General features: G+C 47.7%; 1 protein-coding gene across 1 annotated transcript; it reads right to left on the minus strand.

Moving 5' to 3' along the window:
• Nucleotides 1-1,406: 1,406 nt before the first annotated feature.
• SIN3B (SIN3 transcription regulator family member B) lies at nt 1,407-16,807 on the minus strand. Its single transcript, XM_054291172.1, has 19 exons — nt 16,700-16,807; nt 16,054-16,160; nt 15,019-15,172; nt 13,703-13,966; nt 13,194-13,337; nt 12,863-12,985; nt 12,288-12,377; nt 11,926-12,044; nt 11,104-11,311; nt 10,334-10,450; nt 9,650-9,888; nt 9,009-9,192; nt 8,210-8,804; nt 7,140-7,309; nt 6,144-6,317; nt 5,766-5,858; nt 5,376-5,470; nt 4,752-4,956; nt 1,407-3,914 (listed from the first exon to the last, which is right to left on the minus strand). The coding sequence occupies exons 1-19, from the start codon at nt 16,805-16,807 to the stop codon at nt 3,684-3,686; spliced, it is 3,420 nt and encodes a 1,139-aa protein (XP_054147147.1). The 3' UTR covers nt 1,407-3,683.
• Between the last annotated feature and the right edge of the window lie 6,034 nt (nt 16,808-22,841).

Consider the following 22,841-nt stretch of genomic DNA (forward strand, 5'->3'; position numbering starts at 1 on the left):
TCTGGGGAGGCTGAGGGAAAGGCGGGTGGAGGGTTATTTTCATGGTTGCAGTTTGTGTTGTCTTAACCTGTAGCAGATGTGCTGGTGGGGTTGGGAACTGGGATCAGCCCCTTCTCCTGAGCCCTGCTGGTGTTCCCTGAGGGGTTCCTGGGGCTGTGCCTCACCTCAAAGGTGCTGCTGGGCAGGAACCAGGCTGCAGGGAGTCACTGCCTGGCAGGACACAGCTCCAGAGCTGGAAGGGTCCCACAAGGATCAAATCCAGCCCCTGGCCCTGCATCTTTGTGAGATATCGCTGAGCCTGGGCTGGGAAAAGCTGAAAAGGTCACAGAGCTGGGAGGGACCCTCAGGGATCAAATCCAGCCCCTGTCCCTGCACAGCCACCCCAAAAACCCCACCCTGAGCACCCCTGAGGGCTCTGGTGAGGGGCTGGGAACACAAACCCTGTGAGGAACAGCTGAGGGAGCTGGGGGTGCTCAGCCTGGAGAAAAGGAGACTCAGGGGTGCCCCCATCACTCTCTGCAGCTCCTGAAAGGTGCCTGTGCTCAGCTGGGGCTGGGCTCTTTCTGCAGCAGCGCTGACAGAACCAGAGCACACAGCCTCAAGCTGTGCCAAGGGAAATACAGGTTGGATATCAGGAAAAAAAATATAGGTTGGATATTAGGAAGTTGGCAAGATCCTATCCTATAGGTAGGATATTAGGAAAAACCTAATTAGGATATTAGGAAAAAAAATATAGGTTGGATATTAGGAAAAGGTTTTTTACAGAAAAGTGATAAAGTTCTGCAATGGCTGCCCAGGGAGGTGGTGCAGTCCCCATCCCTGGGTGTGTTTAACAAAGCCTGGATGTGGCACTGGGTGCCAGGGTTCAGTTGAGGGGTTGGGGCTGGGTTGGACTCGATGATCTTGAAGGTCTCTCCCAACCCAGTGATTCTGTGAATTCTGTGCCCAAGGTCTCCTGCAGCTCTGGCAGCCTTGGCACCATTCCCTGGGCAGCCTGGGCAGTGCCCAGCAGCCTCGGGGGGCAGAACCTTGCCCTGAGCTCCATGCCAAGGCCTGGCACAGCTGCAGCTCTTCCAATGTTTGCTTTGAGAGCTCTCTGGTGGAGCAACTGTGCCACCCCCTGGGCTCCTGCTGCAGGAGGGGTTTTGGTGAGTGCAGCCCCAACTCCTGCGTGGGATCTCTGCTTACAGGGAATTTATTTCCCTTTTCCATCAGCAGTGCACCGCTCACACCCTCACACAGCATTTGCTGACACACAGCTGCATCAGCACACCCTGCAGCCTTCAACCTTTCCATTGCATTCTTCTCCCATTTAAAATCCACTTTCAGGCAAAAAACAATCAATTCTGGGGGTTGTCACAAAGTTTAAATTAGTTGGAATAAAATATAAAACAGTGACAGCTGCAGACTTTTAAAATCAATATTTTATTTTACTTGAATGTGCAAATAAATATAAAAAAAACTACATTCAAGGAGCTGGCAAAGCAATTACAAGCCCAAAAGCAAAGAATCCTTCAAACAAATGGAAGAACAAACTCTTGACTCAAGGTCGTGCAGTGACACAGCTGAAACCCTCAGACATGAACAAGCCCCTCTCAAACCTGCCTGATATTCCCTTCACATCCTTTGCTACTCTCAGCTTTGAGACAATAGCACTGTAAAAGGGCAAAAGTCTTGCTTAATCAGTTCAGATTATAAATTAAGGTTTACAAAATAAGGATGCTTAAAAATACCTGAAGTACACTTAGAATGGGTGATGGAACAGGACGGTGCCCAGGTGTGCTGCCCACCTTGGGACACCTGGAATCAAATGCATTTTAAGCCACAAGTTGCCACCTATTTTCTAGTAAACAGTTTTCTGTATCATAAAACCATAAAATTTGGCACAATTGTCATCTCCACTGGGAGACAGCAGAGAGGTGAGCAGGGCTGAGGTGTGTTTTGGTGAGTTGGCTGGAAGGGAAAGGGGGACACTGTGCTTGGCACTGGGTTTGTCCCCCTGCTTCCCCCAGCCCTTGCAGAGCCTTGTGGTCTCTTATCACTGCAAGGAGGGCAGGGGAAGAACCTTCAGATCATTTCAGGAACCAAAGTTTAGCAGAAACCCAGCCCAGGAGAACAGGGGCTCTTGCAAAGTCTCTGCTGGCAGTGGTTGTGCAAGTGGCCACGAATGCCAGAGAGTGGCCTCCCTCCTCCCCTCCCACAGATTATTTTGCAAAAAAAGACAAAGACTTGGGACAGTTTTCTATTAAACATACCCCAAAGGCCAATTTTTCTACTGTCAAGTGAGACAATTGCGAAACCAAATGTCGTACAGTGGAAATAACCCAGGACAAATCCTACAGGCTGCTCCTTAGGTCTGGCAGAAATCATAACCTAAAAATCAAAGCCACAGAAAGTTTCAGGGGTAGGGAGGGGGGTTATTGCCCCAAAAGCCAGGGAAAAGTTGGAAGCAAAGCTGAAAGGAGGCTGGGTATGCCTCAAAAATGTTGATTTTGTAATACACTCCACAGACAGCGTGCTTGCCCTCGGCCACTGAAAAACAGGAGTGAAGAAGTCACAGTGGGGCTGCAGGACAAACACCAGTAAATTTCCTTGATTTCTCACTAGATTAAGTCAGATGTAGTGTTCTGCAGGGATCAGGGCAGGCTGTGTTAGGCTTCATGGCAAAAAAAGCTTCAATAGCAGTATGGATGCTCGTCTAGGATGGTTGGGGCTGGATCTCCCTCTGCTCCTCGCAGATTCCCGTGTGTCCCTGCAAACCCAGCGCCTGTGCTGACCCAGCAGGAACAGCAGAGCCCGTGGGCTGGATCTCAGCTCCCAGTCGTGCTCCGGGAGCTCCATCTGCCGATGGCACCGATGTGCTGCAGCCCCGAGCGCCGGGGGCAGGGCAGGGAAACGCCCAGCTCCGGAGCTGCCCTCCAACATGCAAAACACAAACCCAAAAACCAGGCCAGACCTCGCAATGGACGCTCCTCCCCATGGATATTCTGGAAGGCAGAGTCTGCAGCAGCTCCTCAGCTCCCAAAGCAGTGGATTTCTGGATTTCAGCTGGAGGATCTCTGGCTGAGCATCACTCCCATCCCAGATCCACAGCTCAGGGTTCTTCCCTCAGTTCATGCTCCTGAACACTTGGTTGATGAAGGAGAGTCAGAGCCTTGAGTGCTGGCCATCCCCGTGTCAGTTTTGGCATTTTTCTCACCAGAGCACCAGGAACAAGAGTCATTTGTTGCCTTGTTGGGTCACAGGGATAACAAAGCCCCAGTGAAGAGTTCTACAGGCTCCAAGACAGCACAAAGTCAGGAAGATAGGGAATATCAAACCCTTGGAAGTGGAAGCAGCTGCCAGCATCTGCTCAAACACCAGCCCAGCTCCGCCTCTCCAACAAAGCCACCAGTGGTAGTTCACCCCCTCACTGAGCTGGTCAGCAGAGGCCTAAAGCCAGGAAACTGCTCAAAAGTGTGTGGCAATGCCAAGAGCCCCCTTCCCATAAAAACTTTTCAAAGTCTCTTCATGATGGCTGGAGGATTACACTGCAAGGAGACAAGTCTATGCCATATGGAAAATACATGATAATCCAAAGTAAAATGCTGTTTGGATAAATATCATTAATACATACATTGCATTCCCACCACTATTCTCATGGTAAATGTGCTTCACCAGCAGAGCTCTGCATCTCTGGGTGCTCAGGGTGAAGCAGGACGGCGGCTGTACTGCACTCTGTATCTGTTCACTGGCACCCCATGGACATTCACTGTCTCACAGGTGGTTTTGCAGGGCACCATCTCCTCATCCTCGTCCCCCATGAGCCAGTCTTGAACCACATCCACGGCCTCCATGGACACGTTCTCCTCCAGCCACCGGTTGTGCCACTCCTCGAACTGCTGGTGGTGCTTCAGCAGCACCACGGGCTGGACCTGGGAGGAGCAGGGCAGTAAAGATCACTGAGAGGGAAAGGCAAAGCCCTGAGCTCTGCCTGAGGTGTGCAATGCTTTGGAGCCAAAGCCCTGAGCTCTACCTGAGGTGTGCAATGCTTTGGGAACAGCACAAACGGAAACAGGAAACCACAGACCGTTTAACCACCCCTATTTCCTAATGGCTGCCACTCCCACTTAGAATTTGCATGTAAAGAAAAGGCTGCTAAACTAATCCAAAGTACAGAGCATTTACCAGCTCTCTTTTGTGTTACACCCAACACAGAGCTGTAAATTTTGGGGGCAGCTTCCAAGAATTCAGCCACAATTCCTGCAATTGGTATTGCAGAATCAGAATTATTGCTACCTACATTTTGCCTCCCACCCCCCAGTTGGAGACATCTTTTTATGAAAATCCTTTCCTTAAGATTTTTTCCTCCTGAGAAGCTGAGAGGCCTCAGGAACAAAACGTAAACAATGATTATCTGCTGCTGTGGAATGCAACAGGTGCATCTGGGATTGGTCTCATGTGGTTGTTTCTAATCTATGGTCAATCACAGCAGAGCTGACTCGGACAGAGAGTCTGAGGCAGCTGACTTTGTAATCATTCCTTCTTTTCTATTCTTAGCTTAGCTAGCCTTCTGAGATGAAACTTTTCCTTCCATTCTTTTGGTGTAGTTTTAATGTAACATATATCATAAAATAATAAATGAAGCCTTCTGTAACATGGAGTCAGATCCACATCTCTTCCCTCATCCTAAGACCCCTGTGACCACCATCACACCCCCAACCTCTGCCACCACCTGGGCTGCAGTGGGAGCAAAAAGGAGATGGATGTACCTGCTTGGCTCTGCAGAGAGCTCCCCTCCTGTACATGTAATCCTCAGAGTTCATGATGAACATCATCTTGTGGGTGTTGAGTTTGAAGCGGCAGTCGACGTTGCAGGCGCTCTCCACCCCGATCAGGCGCTTCCAGGAGCTCTTGACCTCGCTGCGCAGGGCCCTCACCTGCTTGCACTGCCACTTGCGAAACTTCTTCAGGTTCCTGCAGCAAAACAAGGATGACAAAGCATGTGTCACACCTGCTGGAGTGCCCTCCTTGGCTGACAGGGCTCACAGCACAAGTATGGGACTTGTATTTGCACGTTTTGTATTTCAGGCTCTCTCTGGGAGCTTCCTCTGTATCCTCTGACAAATACGTACTGAAATGGGAACAAAGTAGACCCAGAATTGCATCCTGAGTGCACCCTGCTCCATTCCAAACACAGTTCCATGAACAAACCTCAGTGCAGTGATCATAAATCTCTCTGTCAGCATTCCCATGCAGCTCACTGGCCTGGAGCAGCCCCTCAGAGGTGAGTGCATTCCCCCAGGGCTGGCACAGCACCCAAACCCCTGGCACAGGGGCAGGGAGGAGGCAGCAGCAGCTGCTGCAGGTGTGGCTCAGGGCAGGGAGCAGCTCACCTTTGCAGAAAGACCGGTTTCAGGAGGAAGCCATCGTTCTGGTTGTTGGGAGCTCCTTCCACCCCAACGTACTGCTCCATGTAGTTTGCCAGGTGCTACACAAGGGAGACAATTCCAGTGAGATTTCGTTTCATCAGGACAAACATCACTGCAAAGAACCTGTTTATTTCCAAGCTGATTATTCTGAGGCTGATTTAGGTTGCTACTCTTTTGCTAAAGCACCATTTCTGTCAATGGCCACAGCCCCACACATCATCTGCCCACCTCCCAGGCAAACTTATCCTCCTGGCAAAGCCTCACAGTTTGAACAATTAAGCAGGGAAATGAGTTTTCCTCATTTTAAGACATCTGGTCTGTGGTACCCAGACTCCATGGTCACTGTGGTGTTACCTGGACCTCCACAGGATCTTCTGTTTGTGTTTCTTCTGTATCCAGCAGCTCAATGGTCATGATCACCTGTCCTTTCCTCTGGAGAAACATGACCTGGGATAAAGTTACAGAAAATATTTGCCACAGGGGTTCACAATAAAATGCTGCATATTCACAAGTGATTTGGACAACAAAAAGAAGCTAGGAGAGAAGCAGCAGAGCCACAATGTCCCCTCAGTGCCTGTGCTCTGATTTTGGTGCCTTCTCTCCACATTGCTCACTCTCTCACCTTGGAGCTTCTAACCCAACTTCTCGTTGGGTGAAACTTGACGTTTCACCTGGGAGATTTCCTGAAGGTTTTCAGTGATTTTGTGAAGTTCCCTGGCAGCAAGGTCTCACCTTGAAGCAGTTCTCATCAGCCATGCACCGTTCAGCCTTCCACTGGTAGCTGGTCTCCTTTGCTGCCCGGACACAGCGGGATGACAGATTCCCCCCAGCAGCTCCTCGCTTCCTCTCGTTCAGGTAGAGCTCCACCACCTTCAGGCAGATGTCATCGCTCACTAGATGGTGAAGCTTCCATTAAAAAAGGGGGAATTCAGTCAGCAAACCTGGGCCAAGAGTTAACTCCAGTGTGTCATAAAGGAGTGTGAAATTCAGCATGGCATCACACTCAGCTGAAGCAGCAAACTGCAAAGACTTTCCATATTTCATCCTCTTTTTCATGACTTTGCAATAAAAGGAAGAGAGGAGAGTGAGGGGCTGATGTGCCTTAACTATAAATCTACAGCTGGAAGAAAGATTTGAGTAAGGATCTGACATTTTTTGTGTTGCCTTACATGTTTGTCACTATAGGACACAAAACACGAGTGCTGCTCTCAAGGTGAAAAAAGGAAAGTTATTTTCTGATTTTAACATTTACAGTTTTCCAAAAGTGACAGTGGATTGGAGGGTGAAAGTGCCACCTCTCCAATGACACTGGACAAATTAACAGTCTATCAAATTTTTCTTCTTCTATAAAGAATGCAAAACAGTAAATTATTTCAGAAAGTGTGTGAGAAAGTTTGTTACGAGAATGTAAACATCAGAAAACTTAGAAAATCTTAAAAAAACCTTAGAAAATCTTTAAAAAATCAGAACAATAGATGTATTTTGAGCATGGCAGAATTTTGAAAAGACCGGAACTAAAAAATTTGGGAAAGGCCAGAAAGAATAAATCCCCCTAAGACGGTTTTGTATAGAAGCCAAATTCTCTCCCTAATCTTCTGCTGGGGCATTTCCCTGTCAGATTTAACTTTTCTCTGGATTTGCTCTGAGCTCAGTGCCCGTTGCTCTGCAGGGCACTGGGAGAAGGCTGGCAGTGTGTGAGGGGAGATGCCCAGCCCAGCCCAGGCTCACCTGGCGCACAATGTTCTGCACCAGCTTGTCCATGGTGAAGCCGATGTAGGCGTGAATGGTGAACATCTCCCTCAGGGTGTCCTCGTACTGAGTGGGGTCAATGTTCCCATCCAGAAGGCTCCTCACCATGTCCAGGAAGGCTGGGTAGTACTCCTCCAGCTCCACCTCACCTGGCATGGGGAAAGGGAGTTCATTCCACACACAGAACAGGCAGAGTGAAGTCAAGCAGTGCAAGAAGCAGCATGGCATGGACATATTTTATGAAAAATCCTTTTGCTAGGATCTTTTTCTCCTGAGAAGCTGAGAGGCCTCAGAAATGAAATATAAACAATAATTATCTGCTGCTGTGGAATGCAACAGGTGCATCTTTGATTGGTCTCATGTGGTTGTTTCTAATTAATGGCCGATCACAGTCCAGCTGTCTTGGACTCTCTGATCAGTCACAAGATTTTATTATCATTCCATTCCTTTCTATTCCTTGCTTGCCTCCTGATGAAATCCTTTCTTCTATTCTTTTAGTATAGCTTTAATAGAATATGTATCATAAAATAATAAATCAGCCTTCTGAAACATGGAGTCAGATCCTCATCTCTTCCCTCATCCTGGGACTCCTGAGAACACCACCACAGCAGCACTGCTCAAGAACCACAAAACCCAGGGCAGGGAGAGACATGACAGACAGGAGAGTGACATTACAGACAGGAGAGTGACATTACAGACAGGCAGATCCCTGCCAGCTGCCCTGACAGGCTGGGACAGTTTCCCTCACGCATTTCCAGGAGTGCCCTGGGCAATAACTATTTCTTTGTGGGGCTGTTTACATTGTAAATCAAAGGAACGGATTCCTACAGTGAGGTACCTGAGAGCAGCTGATCACAGTGCTCAGGAAATCTCTGTGAAGCAGCCTGTGACACCCTGAGTGCCCTGCTGAAGGAGCTGTGCCCACAAATCACCAACACAGCAGAGGATTGCACCTCCACACCCCTCACATTGCTGGCCCTGGTGACTCAGACAAACACAATGGAGCACCCAGAGCATTATGAATGAACTAAGCCCTGCATTATTCTTACTTGGTTGTTTGAGTCTTAGCTCCATGGCTGGATCATTGGTTTTTTCTTTCCTCCCTTCACAGAGGAGCTTCTCTCTCTCTTTCTCAGTCCTATATTCCAGGAGCTGCTTCTGGGCCTGGCGATAAATCTTGAGGAGCCTGGAGCACAGAGTCTGGTGAAGGCGTAGGAAGAAATACCAATTATTATTGACAAAGAAGAGGCTGTAAACATCATCCAGGGTGTTGTGGGGCTCAGCAGCTGTCACATCACAGAAGGTGGCTTTGGTCTCCAAAGGACTGCTTGGAGGCCCAGGCACGTGTTTTTTCCTCAGCTCAGGAGTATCCAGGTTCTGCCCCTGGTGGTTTTCCCTGTCCTCATCTGTTGATTCCTCAGAAATGTTGTGTTCAGGTGGCTGAGAGAAGAACAGCTCAGGTATGAAGTGATGCACAATCTGCCTGATGGTTGCCTGATCCTCCTTTTGGATGGTGGGCTGCCTTTTCACATAATAGCTGATAAGAGATGCTGCATCTTCCAAAATCTGCTTGTCTTCATAGATGAAGATAAGATGAGGCTCGTTTGTGGATGAACTCCTCCCCTCTGAATGCTGCTCCTGGTGCTGTAATCAAGAGACAAACACATAAAGATCCCTCCAATCCATGCTCAAGAGCCATTCCTGCCAGGAGGAATAAGCCTGTGCTTGGCACAGCTGGTTTTAACCCAATTTCCAACCACTTCCACACAGTCCCAGATGTTATGGACACATCTGGGTCACACCAGCAAGGCAGGAAATGGAGGAGGGCTCATTCCCTGTCACACCCACCTCATCATAAACACTCTCAATTTCATTCAGCAAGCTCTTGGAGCGCAGAGCTTTGGTGTCATTCTGCTTGAAGTTGACAGCCTGGTGGTCCAGGGATTTCAAATAGGCCTTCTCATACTGCTCCCTCCAAATCTTGTTGAAGCCCTGCTGGGCCTCCCTCCATTCTTCCTCTTTTGCTTTCAACCTGCATAAATGAACAGCGTCAGTTCAGACAGACAGACACAGAAACACACCCAAAACATTTTAATGCAGCAAGAAGTTTCCAGTGGAAAACCAGAATTGATTTCTGGAAGCAATAAATACATTTGAGAAAGCACCAGCAGTGATGATGAGTTGAAACAACACCTAGAGAATCACAAAACCATTTAGGTTGGAGAAGACCTCTGAAATCATCAAGTCCAACCTTTGGTCAATCACTTCTTTGTCAACCAGACCAGAGCACCAAGTGCCATGTCCAGTTGGTTTTTGAACAGCTTCAGGGATGGGGACTCCACCACCTCCCTTCCAATGTTTAGAAACACTTCCATGAAGAAATTCCTCCTGATGTCCAACCAGAAGCGAAGCTTGAGGCTATTCCTCACATTTTATTGTTTAAAAATCCTTTTTCATCTTCTTAAAGAACCCAACACAATGGGAATTACCTCTTAAGAACCACAGGGACAGCAGTAACCGGGTTTTTCTTCAGACTCTCGATGATCTCAGGCGCTTTGTCGCCGTAGATGCGGTAGATGGCCCGGCGCTGGATCACCTCTGAGGTTCCTCCCAAACAATCATCCAGGCGAAATTTCTCCTGGTCCTCCTGGCTCAGGCGGGACAGTTTCTTCTGCACACTCTCCAGCACACGGATTGTGGCTAAATTGGTCTCCAGGACAACATCCAGCTGTTGAGAGTTGCCAAAAATCAGTGTCAGAACAGGCAGAGCAGGAACATGGAGAGCAGCAGCAGCAGATCAGGTTTGTGGAAGGTGTTCCAGCCCACAGGGTGGAGCCAGGAAGCAGAAGAAGGTTTTTACTGGAAAACAAACCTCTGCCAGCTCTCCCAAAGGTCACATGCAATTTAGAACTGGATTCATGCCTAGGAAGAACTATTAGACTCCAAGCACAGCACATCAAACTCCATCTCAAACCAAGAAACACCAACAGAACTTTCAAGCCTAGGAAGAACTGGATTCAAGCCTAGGAAGAACTATTAGACTCCACACCAAACTCCACCTCAAACCAACAAACACCAACAGAACTTTCAGGAATTGGCCATTAATTAATTCAGTAAAATCCAGAGGTTTTACTTTCTGAGGGAGCAGAGAGGGGGCTCAGCAGCAGAGGTACCTCAAAGCGCTCGTCCTCGCAGCGGTGCAGCTGCTCCTCATATGGAGTCTTCTTGGAGCTGACAAAAGTGGAATCTTCAGACCAGGATGGAAACGAAACCCAGGTATCATTTAACACCTGCAACAGTGCAGAGGCATGACATTGAGCCTTGCGAGCCCAGAGCTGGTCTCATGAGGTTTTCTCTCTTGTATTTTCCACAAGTCTTTCCTGAGGTTCTGTAGGATATTCCAGGCCTAATTCCCAGGTCACTGCTCCCCAGATTTGAGGTCTGTGTGGAACTGTAGGGCTCTATTCAGAAAACTCAACACCTTCACTATCACCTCACAAACTGTGATCAGCAGCTGTAAATAAAGGAGACAGAGCTCCCCACAACAGCAGGAATGGCACCTCAGGAACTGCCTCACAGGGCTCTTCCTGTGAAAAATTGTTCCCAAAGGCCAAACTGGCCCACTGGTAGAAAATTAATTCCAGGATAGAAATCCACAAACGAGCCTCATCTTATCTTCAACTATGAAGACAAGCAGATTCAATATTCTTTTTTGTCTACAGGAATAAATTTCTGTCTGCACACAGACTCAAAAGGTATTAGAGATGTGATTTGAGAAAGGTTTAGATAAAATGAGTGAAATGTGGGTATTATTTCAATAAATTGGCTGAATAAATTGAATTAGCACCAAAAAGGGGACTCCGCATGCAGCAGCTGTGGCACAAACCACCCCACTCTGATTTTTGTGTGTGTTCAGGGATTGAAGAGCCTGATCCCAGAGTACCTCCTTGCAAATGGCTGTTCTCCCACTGCACTTTGGCTGCTGGTAGGTTTTTGGGAGAGCTCTGTAACTGGATCCGATGCGTTTGCAGGAGGCGTAATCGATTTCCCGGCTCATTCCGTCCCCGGAGCGGTCGCTCAGAGGAGAAGCAAAGGAAAGTTCTTTCACCCCAAGGAAGGACTTGAACTGTGCAAAGAGTTCTGGGAATTTCCTTCAAAAACACAAGTATTTTGTTATTTCAGTGTGACAGTTTTAGGGTGGTTAATAAAAGGGAGGCAGAAATATCTCAACAAACTCAGCAGTGCAGGGAGAAATCTTTCTCCAACATCTCACCTCTGTTATCATTCTCTCTGAATTGCTCTAGGGTTTGTTTTTTTTTTACTTAAGGTAGGAAAATTATTTCCCTTCACCACACAAACACTCCCCCTTAAGTGCCTGAGGAGAAACTGATCCTTGCCATTTGATTCTCCCTCTTCTCTGCGAGCCAAGCAGCTCAGGAGGCTCAGAGCAGAGCTGGAGCTGTTTATCCTTCTCACAGCCCTGTTCTCAGATTTCATGTTTATACCTTTATTACACTTTGAGATATTAAATGGGGAGTGTGAACAGACAGAAGAAAATATCCTCTTCACAATACTCATTAAGAGCTGTATAGATAAATTTAAAGGTTCAGATTTTATTCCTCCTCGTTTTGGATTAAACTTCATTTTTTTTGCCTGCTACCCAGGAGATACTTCTAAATTAAATCCAAAACATTCACAATGTGCCCAAAAAATAACAGAGTAGTATCTACAAAGTAAAGGGCAGAGAGGTAAGTTAGTAACTTACCCTAAAAAGGGTGTAACAAGCTGGAGCAACTCAGAGCCAGAGACCAACTCCTGGTTGAAGAGAGCAATGCAACGGAGAAAATTTTCATAGACCTCCTGACTCTTGAGCACCCTGCGCACCTGCAGCAGTTTGGAGAGATGATCACAGCCCCTGAATGCCACTTGTATTGAGAAAATTATTCATTATCAGTCTATTCATCTTCCAAACCCACTTATTTTAATTTTTGTTGGTTTTTCTATATCTGAAAAGTCAGGGAATGTTTAAGTGTTGACATATAAATTGTACAGAAAACCAACAAATTAACAACCATGTAAAAAGCTGAAGGTAAGTCCAGAGAAAGTGAGAAAAGGACAAATACTGACCTTGTCAAAGAAGGAAAACTCTTGCAGTGTCCCATATTTCCCCACTGTTGCGACTGACAGATCTTTGGTACCTCGCAGCTTCATTTTCTTCTGTTAAAAGAACAAGCAGTTATATTTAAAATGTTGTGACTCAAATGCCATCAAATTCCACTCTGTTGACACAGAACAGCTCCCTGCAAAGGCTGAGACCGTGTATTTCCCTCTATTTCCCTGTATTTCCCCAGCAGTGATCTGGCATTGCTGTGTCACATCCTCACAGCAATCTCTGTCAAATGCTTCCCAGCTAATAAGAAACAACAAAAAAAGAGAATCACTTCAGATCCTGCATAGAAGTAATAAATCGTTCCTTTCCAGGGCCAATACTTAGCACAGAAGATTGTGATATTTAGTATCAAACATGTTACCACACACATTTAAGCATGCATTAAAAATTCCCTTTTTCTACAGCAATTAAAATAACTCAAAATTCTGTTTTACACCTACATAAAAGACACTGCTCATTACACCTTTATCTCAGTAATTAGTAAGCACAATTAATATGAGGTTTTTATGAGTTTTTACTTGCTGGAAAATACCTTTGCTGGGCCAGAAACAGGACGCAGCAGCAGCGGCCTGGATCGCTTCTTGCTGTGCTCCAGATTCTTCTCATGCTCAGTTTTCTGGACACTGTTCACTTCACATGGTCCATTTCCTGTGAACTGAAGTAAATAAATAATGATTTCAACATTCTCCTCTCAAATAAAGAGCCCTAACAGGACACAGAGCATGTGGTTAAGTCACCTGTTCTGAGAAAATCCAAACAATGAAGAGGAGCAACGTTCATTACTGGCTGAATGATTTTCCATGTTTTTCATATTCTACATGCAGAAAGAGCATTCAATATCCTGCCCTGCTCTCAGCACATACCAAAGACCTTTTTGCCTCTGGGAGGAACTGTCCAAACTCTGAGAGCAGATCCTCCTGTCCCCGGAACAGATTGGCCACTTCAGTGAACACTTCCTCCTCTGACATGCCCCGGAAGGGTCGGCCCTTGGTGTTCAGCTGCTCCTTCTGAAAAGATACACACAGATGTTCAACAGAGCCAAAAGATCCCTCACTCTGCCAGAGAATTCACCCCGAGACAAAAACATGAATGCCACAGAATTTGAAAGGATTCTGAGGCAGCTCCACGTTCTTACAGGGCCTCTTTTCACACACAGGATCATAAAATCAGCTGAAGGTGAGTAAAGATAGGTCTGGCTACAACCTCTTTACACCCCACAGTTTTCACATTTTTTGTCATTTCCTGTCAATATCTATGAAGAAAAGTGCTTGGGAACTCTAAGTCTGTTCAACAGGCAGAGATTAAATTCGACAACCACAACTCCAACAGCTCCAGTGCCAACCCACTGCCTCCAACACAGGAGACTTTTTACCTGGTAAGTGTGAAGAATTTCTAGAAAAGATCTGTAAATCTCTGGATGGTCAAGGAAACGTGTTTTGATCTTATTCACATAACTGATGGCATTATTGAACTCCACAGAATCAGATTCCAAGGGGATTTGGGATTTATCTTCTTTGTAGGGAAGCTGCTGCCGGAACTCCTCGGAGCAGTCGCTGTGGTTGTGGGAGTTCTCCTGGGAGTAGTGCAACACCAGCCCACTGCCAGGGAGTGCACTGGGAACAGGCTCTGGGGGCACCTGGGGGCACAGGACACACGAGATGGGTTGGAAAAAGATCAGGGATCAGCCCAACAACAAGCCAGCAGCAGTGCTGGCAAGGTGTCCAGCTAAGAAATACTGTCACGTGAAGAAGGAAGAGAAATTACTTCAGTCACCAATCAATTTCCCTGCCAGGTTTATTAACTCCACCTGTTAAAATAATGCCTGAAGTTCTCCCTGGTGTAGGAACCACCTGATTTGAGGCTGTACCAAACACCCCTCCAGGTTCTGCTCCCACTGGTTACTGCAGAGGAGCTGCCAGTTTTAAGGGCTATATTAAACATAACACCCTTACAGGTGTTAATTCCTAAACAACACAGAGATCTGAGGGAGCTGAGATTTAAAAGGTAGTTACTGCTGCTAGCTGGAGTTAAACCACAAGTTTATCAGTAGAATTCAGTTTATGGCTCTATTTCAGCTCCACAACCACACAATATAACAAAAAACAAGCAGGGGCAACACCCATCCGTATCCTGGCAAGTGTTTCACACCAAGAGAACCTGATGGGGACTCCATGATCTTAAAGACCTTTCCCAACATAAACAACTCAATGATTTCACAGTTCTTTTGCCTGCTTCCTAAACAAATTTCCTGGTTTCTCAGTGGAAGACTGGAAGTGCAATTCTTCCAGGATCACCCCTTGAAATTTGCCACTACCCACAACCCATATTGGGAATAAATTTAACAATATCAAGCCAATCACAATTTCAGTAATTGGCTTGATATTGTTAAATTTCAGTTTCCAAATACAACTGAAATATTTGGTGTTTCCATGCAGAATCATCATTCCTGTGTAAGTCAAACTACCTGGTTTGAGAATAAATCAGGGATTAGAACTAGGTGATCTTTAAGGCCCCTTCCACTATATGATTCTTTGAATAAACATTTAAATTTATACTACACCCATTATCCCAGGTTTGAAAAGCATCAGCAACGTGCACTCCACATAATTCTGCACAGCCTAAACTGTGCAGACATGTCCAGTGACACACAGAAGAGTTTATTTAGAGAATAAGAGCTCTGTGACATACCTGACTATTCAAAGGTGACTGTATACTTAATTTCCCGTTCTTTGGAATTTCTATCCTGTAGCCCAGAGGGAGAAATGCATTGAATCCTACAATGAGGTCAGGATGCTCATGGAAAAGCTGAGAAACACGTCGGATGACTCCAGGTGTGTCAATGCTAAAATTGAGAGGGGTTTGTTACTTTTTTATCCAAATCAGAAACACAAATTAAGCCCAGAAAATGCCAAGAAGAATGGGAAGTATCTGGTAAATTAAGGATGCAATTCTTTAAAAAAAAATTAGTTCAACTGGAGGGAATGAGCACTGAGAGGGGTTTGTTACTTTTATCCAAATCAGAAACACAAGTCCACAAAATGCCAAGAGAAATGTGAAGTATCTGGTAAATTAAAGATGCAATTCTTTTTAAAAAAATTAGCCTGATTAGAGGGAATGACTACTGCAGCTTCACCCTGGGAATGTTATCCATGGAGAGGAGAGATGAGTGTGCAGCTTGGCAAAGGGGCAGGACAGACAGACAGACAGCACCTCCAGGGCTGGCAGATCACAGGTTCTGCTCAGACTGCCTCATTTATTTCCCAGATCTGTGCTTCAGAGTGGAAAGAAAAAGCAGATTTTGCTTTCTCCTGTGGATTTCACCTCTGGAAAATGATGGGATGGGCAGAAATACTCCAGAAATACTTCCAGGACTGCAACACTGTGGGACAGGGCACAGGGGGAATGATGGGGTAAAGCTGGGGGGCTCTGCACAGACCCCACAAAGGCTGAGACCTGGGGGAAGGGCTGGAGCTGTGCCAGGCCTTGGCATGGAGCTCAGGGCAAGGTTCTGCCCCCCGAGGGGTGCTGGGCACTGCCCAGGCTGCCCAGGGAATGGTGCCAAGGCTGCCAGAGCTCCAGGAGCCCCCAGGGGTGCTCAGGGTGGGGTTCTTGGGGTGGCTGGATTTGATCCCTGAGAGTCCCTCCCAGCTCAGGATGTTCTGGGGGTCTAGGAAAGGCTGAGGAGCTCCCAGAGCACCCAGGGCTGCAGGACCTCGGCTTTACCTCTGGCTCTTGAACTCCTTCATGATCTCCAGGAAGCCGTTGTAGGTGGCGGGGTCGCTGCCAAAGCGAATCTTCACCTGGTCCAGGTAGGAAAGGGCATCCTCCACCTGTGGGGGGAGAACACGGTGAGCCCAGGCAGGGGAACCGGCCCCGGGAGAGCCCCGGGAAGGGCACACGGTGCCGGTGAGGCCCCGGTGGCCGCCCGGGCTCGGGGGTGTCACGGCACGGTATGGGGAGCCGGGAACAGGTCCCGGGGGAGGATGACCGCGGTACCAGTGAGAACAGCAGGGCCAGGGAGAGCGGCACGGCCCAGGGGAGGGGGGAACAGGCCCGGGGAGCCCTCACGGTACCGGGGGAACACGACACGGTACCGGGGGGAAAGGATGCGGCCCCAGGGGACCCCACGGAAGCAGCGGAGGAGGGCGGGGAAGCCCCCGGCGCGATGAGGACAAGTCCCCGGGACACCCCCCGATACCGGCGGATGAGGGACAAGCCCCGGGGGACGAGTTCGGCACCGCGGCCGGCACAGGGCAGGTCACGGCGGGGGCGGGCGGAGCCGTCCCGGGGGGGCTCGGAGCGGCCATTCGCGGGGGCGGGGAGGGTGGGGAAGGGGCGATGGCGGCCCCGGGGCGGCCCCCGCACTCACGTGCACCGGCAGCTTCTCGTGCGGCGCGGCCCGGCCGCCGCCGCCGCCCCAGCGCGGGGCGCTGCCCCCGCCGGCCCCGCGGCCGCCGCCGCCGCCCCCCGCCGCCATGTTGGGTTCGGGCGGGCGAGCGCGGCCCCGGCGGCGCGCGCGGCCGCTGCGTCAGCGCGCACGGCACGGGCCATGCCCCCTCCGCGTCTCCGCCCTCTGATTGGCCACGCCCCGTGGTAAACCACACCTCCTTACCGCCCACACTGTGTAGCCACGCCCCTGTCCAGCAGGCCACGCCCTCATTTGTGACAGACCACGCCCCCTGTGCGGCTTCCGGCCGTTCGAGCGCCGGGGCGGGAGCGGCGCCTCAGGGAGCGCCTGAGGGAGCGGCGGGACCGAGGGCGAATATCGCCCGCGGAGGAGCCCCGGGGGCTGCGGGAGCCTGAGGGGGCTGCGGAATCCCACGGAGTCTGCAGGAGCCGCCGGCTGAGAACTGGAACTGCCGGGGCTGGAGGAGCCGCGTCTGGCGCTGCGGGGCTGAGGGAGCCGGGGGGTGTTGGAGGGGCACAGATGGGGCTGGAGGGGCCCAGGGGTGGCTGGGGAAGGCCGGGAGGGCTGGTGGAGCCTGAGGGGAGCTTGAGGAACGAGGGCTGGAGAAGCCCCAGGGGCTGGAGGAGCCGGGGTTGGAAGGGCCGTGAGGGGATTTGGGAGAATCATGGGGGGGTTTGGAAGAGCCCGAGGAGCCCCTCACTGGTGTGCCCTGAGCTCAAGCGTTGCTCTGGGGCAGCAGAATAAATCAGGATAAATGTGAGCTTAAAATGTGTCACTTCCCCGGCCATCCCTGTCAGCAGGCAATTTGAACTCAGTAAATCTGAGTGATGTGAAGAGCAAGGAGGAGAGGGGATAAAATAAGCCATGTGGTTTGTTTTTCCTTAAAGCATTACCCATGATTTGCATCATAGAGAAGTGCAGAAGCCTTTCTTGCTTTGCCTTTAAACTTGCTGCTGGTATTTGAATCCAGCATGTTTTTCTGCCTCTGGATTTGATATTCCATCCCCTGTTCTGATACTTGCCCTAACTGCTGCCCTGTGACCCGTTTCCCTTCATACAGGAAGGATTAAATTAATACAGACTTTTTCTTTCACAGTTACTGCTTTCCACATCCCAGACTGTGATGGATTGATTCGTTGACCCAGCTTACAAGTATTTATCATCTTTGGAGAAGCAGGCACTGCAAAGACCTTTCAGGAGAGATGTGGGCTGAAAATGGCATTAGATTGTTGTGCTGGTAAATAATAGGTTGAAATGGAGATGTTTTAGAGTTTTCGGTGCTTAAGAATAGAGATAATAAATACAGATTTTTACAGGAGTGATGCTGGAAGGGTGGTGGGACCAAATACAGCTCCTAGGTTACGAAGCACTCATAGCTGTACAGGAAAGAGCCTGGTTGGACAGAGTAAAATCCTTTATTCCATCTGTGGAAAGGAGTAGCTCAGAGATACCCTTGTGTTGTCAGATGAAAGAAAATCAGCATTGATCCAACCTCCTACACCACTTTTTTTTTCTTTCTTTTTTTTTTTCTTTTTTTTTTTCCCTTTTTTCCTCCTCAATTCTCCTGAGCTGGCCCAATTTCTGTTTTTTATTACTGTTATTAACTGAAGAAGTCTCATCCTCTTCCCTGGTTTGTGACATGAGCCAGAACCAGCTGCAGATAAATAACTCCTGTGAGTTTTGTTTTCTGTCAGAGCAGTTTTCTCAGCACCAGCACCTGGGAGGTGAATCCAGCTGTAAGGCTGCTCCCAAAGCAGCTCTGGGTGCTGGGAAAAGCTTGTGCCTGTCAGTTAGTCAGGATTTGGGTGTTCTCTTGGGAACCCTGGGGGCTGGATGTCGATTAACCATTGACACTCAGCTCCTGGTGCCTCAGAATAGCTCAGCTCAAGTTGCTGCTGACAGAGCTCCAGGGGACCCTGGGCTCCACTGGCTGCTGCTGCCAGGCAGGAGCTCTGTGACCTTCCAAAGGCATCCCCTGAAGGACTGAATCCCTCTGGGGGACTGCCTTGGTTTGGAAAGTTGTCAGGTTTCTGCTCAGGAAGGCAGGAGCCTCCCCTGAAATGGAAAATGTAAACCCCCTTGTCTCAGACATGTGTGACCGTGTTCACAGGGGTCTGAGGATGAGGGAAGAGATGAGGATCTGACTCCATGTTTCAGAAGGCTGATTTATTATTTTATGATATATATTATATTAAAACTATATTAAAAGAATAGAAGAAAGGATTTCATCAGAAGGCTGGCTAAGAATAGAAAAAGAAAGAATGATAACAAAGGCTTGTGGCTCAGACTCTGTCTGAGCCAGCTGACTGTGCTTGGCCATTAATTAGAAACAACCACGTGAGACCAATCCCAGATGCACCTGTTGCATTCCACAGCAGCAGATAATCAATGTTTGCATTTTGTTCCTGAGGTCTCCCAGCTTCTCAGGAGGAAAAATCCTAAGGAAAGGATTTTTTCATAAAAGATGTGTGTGACAGACATATTTTCTGAAAAATCCTCTCATTAGGATCTTTTCTTCTGAGAAGCTTCAGCTTCTCCATGTTTTGCTGCTTTGGAGTGTGATTTGGAGAATTGTTTCCCCAGCATGTGAAATTGTCTTTACTTGATGACCACTGACAGCCACCTGTGTCGAGGCTGTGAGCAGTCACAAATTTTGTCATTCCTTTTCTAGCCTTCTGATGAAATCCTTCTATTCTTTTAGTATAGTTTTATACATCATTTTCTGTTAATATATATCATAAAATAATAAATCAGCCTTCTGAAACATGGAGTCATGACTCTCATCTCTTCCTTCATCCTGAGACCCCTGCAAACACCGCCACACCCCCTCCCTCCAAATTGCTATCAATTTTAAATTAAGGGACTCTCAGGCAAAAATATGGGAGCAGGAATAACAATTCTTTATTAGGGAAGAAAATTAAAAGATAAATAATGCAGTAAACTAGAACAACACTGACAGAACCCAACCTGACACCCTGTGGGTCAGGGTGTTGGTGGCAGTCCCATTGGAATTGTGGCTCAGCCCTCCTGCAGTGTCAGGGGTGGCTCTGCTGGAGCAGGATCCTGTAGAGAAGCCATCCCAGGAGGCTGCCACCAGCACCAAGTGCCATCGCTGTGAAACAGAGAGGAAAATGCCATTTTGGAGCTTGTTTCTGTGCTGTGTTTCCCCTGGTGCTGTGTGAAGCCCGTGGTCTGTGCCAGGAGCACGATTAGGTTCCTGCACCATATCTAGGTCAGTGTGTGCTGCTGTTGTCCTGACGACTGAGTGACCCACTTTCCCCTCATTTGTGGAAGCAGCTGCCAATGGGGCCGGGGCATGGCCAGCACAAAGGCACAGCACCTTCCTCCTGCCTTTGTCTGCGAGCTGGGTCCTACACAAACAGGGCTTTTCTCCTCCTAATTTATTTCTGTGTTTCTTGCAGAGAAAATCCCTCATTTTGTGAGCCTCTCTCTTATTTGGTAGCTGAGGTGAGGCTAGATCACAGCTATCAAATGAGAGATCACAGTCTGCACATCTGGAATTTGATTTCTGGCAGAGCCAGGTTCATTATCCAGGATTTGCATCCCAAAGAACAATCCCCACATCATCTTCCTGTGGATGAGGGGCACAGGGACTGTGATTTCCAAGGAAATCAGGGATCTGGTGGTGTGGGTGGACCTGTGGATCTGCAAGGACCAAATCATCCTGTGCTGTGGCAAACTGCTGCTCCTGCCTCTTGGTTGCCATGTGCTTGACTGTGATCCTCAGATTAACACAATAAATTCTTCCTTCCTGTTCATTGTGTTTCTTGCATCTCATTCATAACAGGTGGATAATTAGAAATATTTTTGGGCTGTATCTGCCCCAGGAATGATGCTAGCTTTGAGGAGAGGGCTTTTCTCCTCCAAATTTATTTTTGTGTTTCTTGCAGAGAAAATCCCTCATTTTGTGAGCCCCTCTTTTATGTGATAGCTGAGGTGTGTGGGAGGGTTTGAAAAAGGAACCTGTGCTGCTTCTGCTGCCATGGATCACAGTCTGCACATCTGGAATTTGATTTCTGGCAGAGGCAGGTTCATTATCCAGGATTTGCATCCCAAAGAACAATCCTCACATCATCTTCCTGTGGATGAGGGGCACAGGATTGTCTGTTCTTCCTCAGAAGAACACAATCAATTCTTCCTTCCTGTTTATTGTGTTTATGGGGTTAATTATCCACCATTCATAACAGGTGGATAATTAGAAATATTTTTTGGGCTGTATCTGCCCCAGGAATGATCCTACCTTTGAGGAGAGATAGGATCCTACACACAACCCCGAGAAATCCACAGAGTGGGATGAGCACAGGGTAGGGACAGATCCTGCAGCAGCTAGGTCTGTCCCAGGAGCCCTGGCCAACATTTCTGTGTGGATTATCCTCATCCCTGAGAGGGCAGAGACAGAAAAACATTTTAGGACCTGGCTCTGGTGAGCCTGTGAGAGCAGCCAGAGCTGCTGCATTTCTGTGGTGTGCAAAGTGAAATGAGCTGGAGAGAGATTATGAAGAAAATGAGAAATCATGAAGATTATTTCATGAGAAATCATGAAGATAATGAGAAATCATTAAAATAATGAGAAATCATGAAGATTTCTCTTCATGGCTGTCACCAAAGTGCACTGAGCAGGGCTGGGCAGCTCTCAGGGTTTAGGAATGAGCAGAGGGTTGCAGACAGAAGCAGGGAGCTGGTGCCAGCCTGCAGTGCCACCCTGCTCTGTCCCTGCTGGTTGCTATGGCATTTCCATTTCTGCTTCTCTGCAAGGGGGATTTGTAGTTTTTGCCTGGTTACTGAGCAAACCTCAGCAGTGTGGAGTCACCACTAATGTAAAAACAGGGATATGGGGAAAATTAAGTTGGATTTTTAGATGAGTCTGAACATCAGGGAATAACAGAATGGCTTGGGTTGGAAAGGACCTTAAAGATAATCCCATTCCAGTGTGAACGAGGACATGCAACTCTAATTGCCAGAACTCTGCAAGAGACACTGAAATATTAAAAATCTCTTGCTAAGGGTTTCTCCTGTGAAAAACCTGGGGATTTTGGACCATGGATGACCCAGTGAACAACTTGGTCTTTCAGGACAAGGAACCTCATGACTGCAGCTGCAACATTTCAAGCCTATACACTGCCACAGAATGATCCCTCATGTTTTAATAGCCTCTTTTATGGTAGAAATTCTGTGCAAATTAGTCTAATTAGGAATAAATTACCCCTGAAATATATCCAGTGGAATTTTTACATGGCTCTTTTTTCCAGTTGAATACAGAAATGAAAAGATTCTATAACCCTCATGTCCAGGAGTTTGAAGGTGATGATCCACCTCAATCAAGCCACCTCAGCCTTGAAATCCAGACAACTCAATCTTACAAATACATTTTATTCAAAGATTCTAGGAAATTGGTGCAGCAGTATTTGACTTCTGAGGAGATGGAAAATCTATGAGTGTCACCATGATATTTTATGAAAGTCCCTTCACCAGGATTTCCTCTCTTGGCAAGATGAGAAGCCTCATCTTCTCCATTATTTGCTCCTCTGGAATGTGATTTGGAGAATTGTTTACCCAGCATGTGAATTGTCTTTAATTAATAACCAATCCCAGTCCAGCTGTGTTGGGACTCTGCTCAGTCACAAGTTTTTATTATTCATTCTTGTTTAAGCCTTCTGATGTCTCCTGTCTCTTTAGTCTAGGAATAGAATAGAATAGAATAGAATAGAATAGAATAGAATAGAATAGAATAGAATAGAATAATCAGCCTTCTGAGAACTTGGAGTCAATTCTCATCTTTCACCTCATCCTGGGGACCCTCATAAAACTATAACTAAAAACTACCTGTACAATGTTTACAACTCCTTCCCAATTCCTATCACCTATGTTAGACAGTGAGCTTCTACTCTAAACCAATCTAAAAGTGCCACCATCACAGCAGAAGATGGAGGCCAAGAAGAAGAAGAAGGAGAAAGGCTGGACACACCCAGTTCCCTCCATCTTGCCCCCTGAACCCCCATACCAAAAACCCCAAAATCTACTTTTTCACCCCGTGATAACTTCGCTAATATTCTGCTTAAACTGTCGTGGCTTGCTGATCTTC

This window comes from Melozone crissalis, unplaced genomic scaffold (genome assembly GCF_028551555.1).
Source record: "Melozone crissalis strain CALT ecotype California unplaced genomic scaffold, PUWL_Pcris_2 ptg000088l_1, whole genome shotgun sequence".
Lineage (NCBI taxonomy): Eukaryota > Metazoa > Chordata > Aves > Passeriformes > Passerellidae > Melozone > Melozone crissalis.

Excerpts from the sequence above, each read along its gene's own strand:
- SIN3B (XM_054291172.1), bottom strand. The coding sequence starts at position 16,807 with ATGGCGGCGGGGGGCGGCGGCGGCGGCCGCGGGGCCGGCGGGGGCAGC. Across the intron at positions 12,045-12,287 it reads AGTTTTCCTTCTTTGACAAG|GTGCGCAGGGTGCTCAAGAG; the intron begins GTCAGTATTTGT and ends AAACTGCTGCAG. Across the intron at positions 5,471-5,765 it reads AAGATCCTGTGGAGGTCCAG|CACCTGGCAAACTACATGGA; the intron begins GTAACACCACAG and ends TCCCTTGTGTAG.